At 34.6% G+C, this 5,054-nt stretch overlaps 1 protein-coding gene across 1 annotated transcript in view; it reads right to left on the bottom strand.

The window, feature by feature from the left end:
• Nucleotides 1–5,054, bottom strand: part of tmem120a (transmembrane protein 120A) — an 8,282-nt gene extending 3,228 nt beyond the window's left edge. The window contains exons 1-10 of the mRNA XM_015402674.1: nucleotides 4,986–5,054; nucleotides 4,668–4,786; nucleotides 4,389–4,505; nucleotides 4,234–4,293; nucleotides 3,987–4,082; nucleotides 3,780–3,869; nucleotides 1,934–1,999; nucleotides 1,783–1,844; nucleotides 1,604–1,696; nucleotides 1,412–1,476 (exon numbers count right to left, since the gene is read on the bottom strand). Of these exons, the coding sequence (XP_015258160.1) occupies nucleotides 1,412–1,476; nucleotides 1,604–1,696; nucleotides 1,783–1,844; nucleotides 1,934–1,999; nucleotides 3,780–3,869; nucleotides 3,987–4,082; nucleotides 4,234–4,293; nucleotides 4,389–4,505; nucleotides 4,668–4,786; nucleotides 4,986–5,054 (837 nt within the window). The remainder of the gene's footprint in view (nucleotides 1–1,411; nucleotides 1,477–1,603; nucleotides 1,697–1,782; nucleotides 1,845–1,933; nucleotides 2,000–3,779; nucleotides 3,870–3,986; nucleotides 4,083–4,233; nucleotides 4,294–4,388; nucleotides 4,506–4,667; nucleotides 4,787–4,985) is intronic.

Below are 5,054 nucleotides of genomic sequence, written 5' to 3'. Positions count from 1 at the left end.
TATGTTAAAGTAACTATGATTTAGTAGATGCCAAAAATGGTTGCATTATTTTGGTCATCATTACTGTGAATAGCTGTAAATTAGTGTAAAACTCTCAGAATAACTAACTGCGAAATATTTATTTATATGCAACTGGTAGATTTTACCAGAGGGAAAAAACATTTTCCAAAGAATCAAAGATTCCTTTTTGTCTCATAAATTCAAAGATTATATGCCTAAAATTCTTGAAAAGAATCAAGCTGCTAGTTTTGTTGATCTGTATTTTTTTTTTTTTTTTTTGCCAGATGTAAGGCAGATTTTGTGTTATTTTTGGAGAGCAGTTGTTATGGCCTTGGATCGCTCTCATATGGAAACGATTTGGCCCAGTTTTGTTCCTCCAGTTAGATATTGAAAACTGACAATAACTGAAGCAAGTTCAGCCTGCAGTGCTTTATTATGATGTTATGTGACCCCTGCAGTAAAAATCAATGAAAAAGTTAGAGGGTGTGAAGAATCCTCAAATATCGTCATCAGATGCTGCAGCATCTGCCAGGGATAACTGGAGCCTCTGGAGCTGTTAGTCCAAAATAATTACTGCACAAGTTGCTGAAGATGTTGGAGGATTCTTCACACCTTCTAAACAACAATGAGGAATCAAACAATGGGAGTCTTCCTCAGGTCTACTGCAAGACTGCCTGCAGTGCTTTATTATGATGTTATGTGACCTCTGCAGTAAAAATCAATGAAAAAGTCAGAGGGTGTGAAGAATCCTCAAATATCTTCATCAGATGCTGCATTCTTGAAGAAATGTTATCACTGTTGCTTGTGTCAATTATGGATAATAGCTCTTACTGTGGTTTCCTACATACTTAGAATTTACTTTGAAACCACTTCTAGACATATATTTCTATTTTATTCAACATATGTTTAATTTATATATCAAAACCCAGTGTGTTGACAGTTTTTATCTTTTAGACTACTTCGTGTTGTCAGAGAGGATCCATTTAACCAATTTCTTAACCAAAATGATCTGGGTGTTTTAGTCTAAATGTGGTTAATCAAAGTTAATTTAAGTGATTGCTTAGGTCAGGCTGGATTGGATTTATATATTTTCTTTTTCTGTAATAAATTAAGCCATCATTTGAAAATCATTTGTACACTACCATGTCATTACTCTGGTATTAAGTATTTTAGACAAAAAAAAAAAAAAAAAAAAAAAAACAACCAACAGAAGAAATGTGTTCGTTCTGTCAAGAATCCAGTTAATACCCTCCATATTAAGCTTTTACCCATATATTAAAAACAACCCCATTTTTAAGTACTGTCTCTGGTATGAAAATTAAACTTTTACCAATAATTGCTTAGTTCAAACCATGACGAATCACAGACATCAGTTTTGCATAAACTGGTAACTTTTCAGGATTATACTCACATGACCAAAAAACAGGAAGGGCAAGAGAAATGTCAGCCCTTTCCACATCCACGACTGGAATCCCTCTTTAAATAGAAAAAATTAAAAGACTTCAGCATGTTTTCCTTTATATTCAAACATAATAACTAATATATTATATTTTGCTGAGTTTATCTGTGTTTTGTGTCCTTGATATGTTTGTCCACGTCTCACCAACAGTCAGATCCATGTTGTGTCTTTCTCCCAGAGCTCGTAGTCTGTACAGACATCCGCTCTGATAATAGTACTGCAGGCACTGAACGAAATCTAAAGGGGTTTCCACGGCAGAGGAAACACTATCAGCATACGAGGAATCTGAACCATATGTTTCGCTACAAGAATTTTAAACATACTTTGATAGAAGGAATAGGCGAGAAATTGATTCCTGAATGTCTGGTAAAGGATCCCATCTGGCCTGGAGATAAAATGTTGGGAAATATGGAGAATGATAAGTAAATATGTGGGCTTTAAATATTGTAAAAGGATTTGTTTTATTCTACTTACCATGTCAGCATCACACCAGACAAAAAAGCTGAGATGTAGTGGTGAAAAACCCACCATCCTTTGATTCTGACAAAAGACACGTCCAGTTAGCTCCATGTTTAGTTGAAAACATTAGAATGCTTCACTCTCCGTAGTAATGGCACCCCAGAAAAGATTAATACAAAGGCCTCAAACCTAAAGTTAATAATAATAACTATTACTTGGTTGCTTGTAATATAGATCTTCATATATCTTGTCTTAAATATGTGAGCTCTTGTTTTTCCAGTTTTATAGAATTACACAAAAAAAGTTCATACCAGTCAGAACATATTTACGCCAGAGGGGGAAAGGAGTTTAAGCATTACTAATCAAAATCCTCTTTACATTTTGATAAGAATACTCAATTGTTCAGCTCCCTGTTATAATATTAATGCAAAAAAAAAGACTAGCAAATCACTTGCTTAAAGAATAACTTTAAAAGCCTTAGTTGATAGCCATGGAGGGAACACATCGAACATTTGGAAGAAGAGAATCTGATTGAGGAGGGAATAAAATAGAAGTTTTTGGTCACAACACAAAACGCTTAATTTATGAAAGCGCTGATAAAATCTTCAATAACAATATGGGGGCAGCATCATGCTGAAGGAGGTGCTTCTTTTGGCAAGAACAGGGAATATTGAAAGAGTTAATGGATTATGAATGAGGGTAATAAACTGAGGCAAACACAATAATAAAGCAGGCAAATACAAAAATGAGGCTAACATACAAACATGAAAAGGAAATGTGCAGCAAAAGAGGAACGCTACAATCACAAAGAAAAGAGAAAGTTTGAATTCACTACAAATACATAAACACACTGCAAACACAAAAATTTGCTCCCGTTATGCGCATATGGTTTGCAGGTTTTATAATCTTGCAGTTGTTTTGCTACTTGCAACTTTTTTTGTTTGTATGATAGCATAACATATGTACTTTGCAGACTGGTGCTTGCAGGATCTTTATGTATTTGCAGGATGTTTGCGCTTTTCCCTATTTCCTATGATTGCAGTGTTTTTAAGTTGCTTGTGTTTTGTGTTCTAATCCCATTTTGGTATTTGCAATGATTTTCGTGTTTGTAGTACTATTATGTATTTACAGAACGTTTACATCATTTGCAGCTCTTGACCTCCTTACTCGCCATTTGGGGGTCAAACAGAGAAGTAGTAAAGAAAGGTTATTTTTACAAAGTATTAACTTAGTGTGTCTGAATATAAAACTCTGATTTAGCCTTTTCCTCTATATACTGCTTTGTTTTTCCAGTAAATTTAGCAATTTTAAAGTAACACTTTAAGAGTTGAATTTAACACCAATCCAAGTGCACTTGGTCCCATTCTGAATTAGTGTTAAATTAATTCTCTACATATGTATATGTTAGTCCAATTGTTGTTTTAATAACTCTTAAGTGTAAGTGTGAGTATAGTTTGACACTGGATATTTAACACTGGAATTTACTGTGTTGGTCTTTTCAAATAAATCTAAGAAAAACACAATAATGTTTGAACTTATTACCGTAAGTGAATAGAATTTTAAAAATTTCAAAAGCGTGTGTGCAGCTTTGAAAGGCACTGTTAATAAAAAGTAACTGCATCACAATTTCTGTCATCTGAATTATAAGGGGCATCAAGGCCATTAGAACCAAATCATTTCCTCATAAAGGATCATCTTCAAAAAGAATAAATGGATTCAAATTGAAGATCAACCGCTTTCTATAAATATACAGTGGGAGATTGTGCTTTGTAATTAAAGATGGCAATTATTTCAAAACATTTACACATCTTTAACATTAATGCAGATATCTGTGGAGTATATAATCAGGATTGGCACCAACCTGGATCCATTTGTGATGAGGATGCTTTCTCTGATAGTTAATGTGCAGTAGTACCAGACCAGCAGAAAGTTAAAGATTGCGTCCATAGATCTGAAGCAAAAGGTTCAAATGAGGTTATGCATGAACATGACGTCTGTGTAAATACACTACAACTGAAATGGTTGATTTCACATTAAAGTTTCTGGTGCAGTGTTTGTTTGTTTTTACCTGTAGCTCACAAAAAAGAAACATATGACAGAGAAAAGCAGAAGGATGACTGTAAGGTATAGCTTGAACTTCTCATATTCATCCTTGTAGGCGAATCTGGAAAAGATGTGTTTGCACAATTTTAAAAGCTATAGTACAAACAGGAGGGACATAAATTCAATATCTGGTCAAGTAAATAATGCTTTGGAGATTATTATAGGGGGAAAAAGTTTAGGTTTAATGAAGACATCTGAAATCTGAAGCTTACTTTGACTGCTTGCTGAGAAGAGTCACATTCACATTCCCAAGAACCAGATTGAGGTATAACCTGCAATAGTATAGTTGTTTAACTTAAAAAAAAAACATCACAGCTTTTGTTTAAATTACCTAAATGAATACATATAAGTATATAGAAGTCATCACCCATTTTTCTTGGGTAGGAAAGCATCCATTTCAGAGAAAGCATTTTCTTGGGTCTTGACTTTCTCTTTTATGTCTGCCAAAGTCTTTGCATCATCGGCTGAAGAGCCCTTGGTGCACCTGATACATTAAGAAGAGCAAATAGGATCAGATCATATAATCATCAGCTGCTTAAAGCTGGTGGTGTGCTTGGTTCGCTCTTTATCCCCTTTGGGATATAAGCATGACCCTGCATATTCCATTTATGTGCATGTGCAAGTTTCAGGGTGTGTGGGCACTCACTTATTTACTTGTCTGGACACCTCCTTCAGTCTTTTCCTATGACGGGCGATAGAGGAGGAGCAGCTGCTCTGGAGTTTGGAGATTTCATCCAATTTCTGTAAATATTTTTTGTGTGTCTCCTGGAAGACAAACATGGGAAAGATCTATTAATGACATGACTGTAGAGAAATTAAACATAGATAAAATTAGTTGTTATTTAAGGGTAGTTTAACTTAACTATCCGTTAAGTAGATTTTGAAAATGTGTCTTCAAAACTCAGAGTATTTTGAATTTATCAGATATGAGCAAGATACTGTCAGCCAATAGGAAATTTCTTACCTGAAGTTTTTGATACTCTAGCTCCAGAGATTGCCATTCCTCTCGAACTTCTGTCAACGACGGAGACAT

Source organism: Cyprinodon variegatus, unplaced genomic scaffold (assembly GCF_000732505.1).
Source record: "Cyprinodon variegatus isolate N-32 unplaced genomic scaffold, C_variegatus-1.0 Scaffold1382, whole genome shotgun sequence".
Classification (NCBI taxonomy): Eukaryota; Metazoa; Chordata; class Actinopteri; order Cyprinodontiformes; family Cyprinodontidae; genus Cyprinodon; species Cyprinodon variegatus.
Note: the sequence above shows the minus strand (reverse complement) of the source record. Positions and strands in the feature narration are given on the sequence as shown.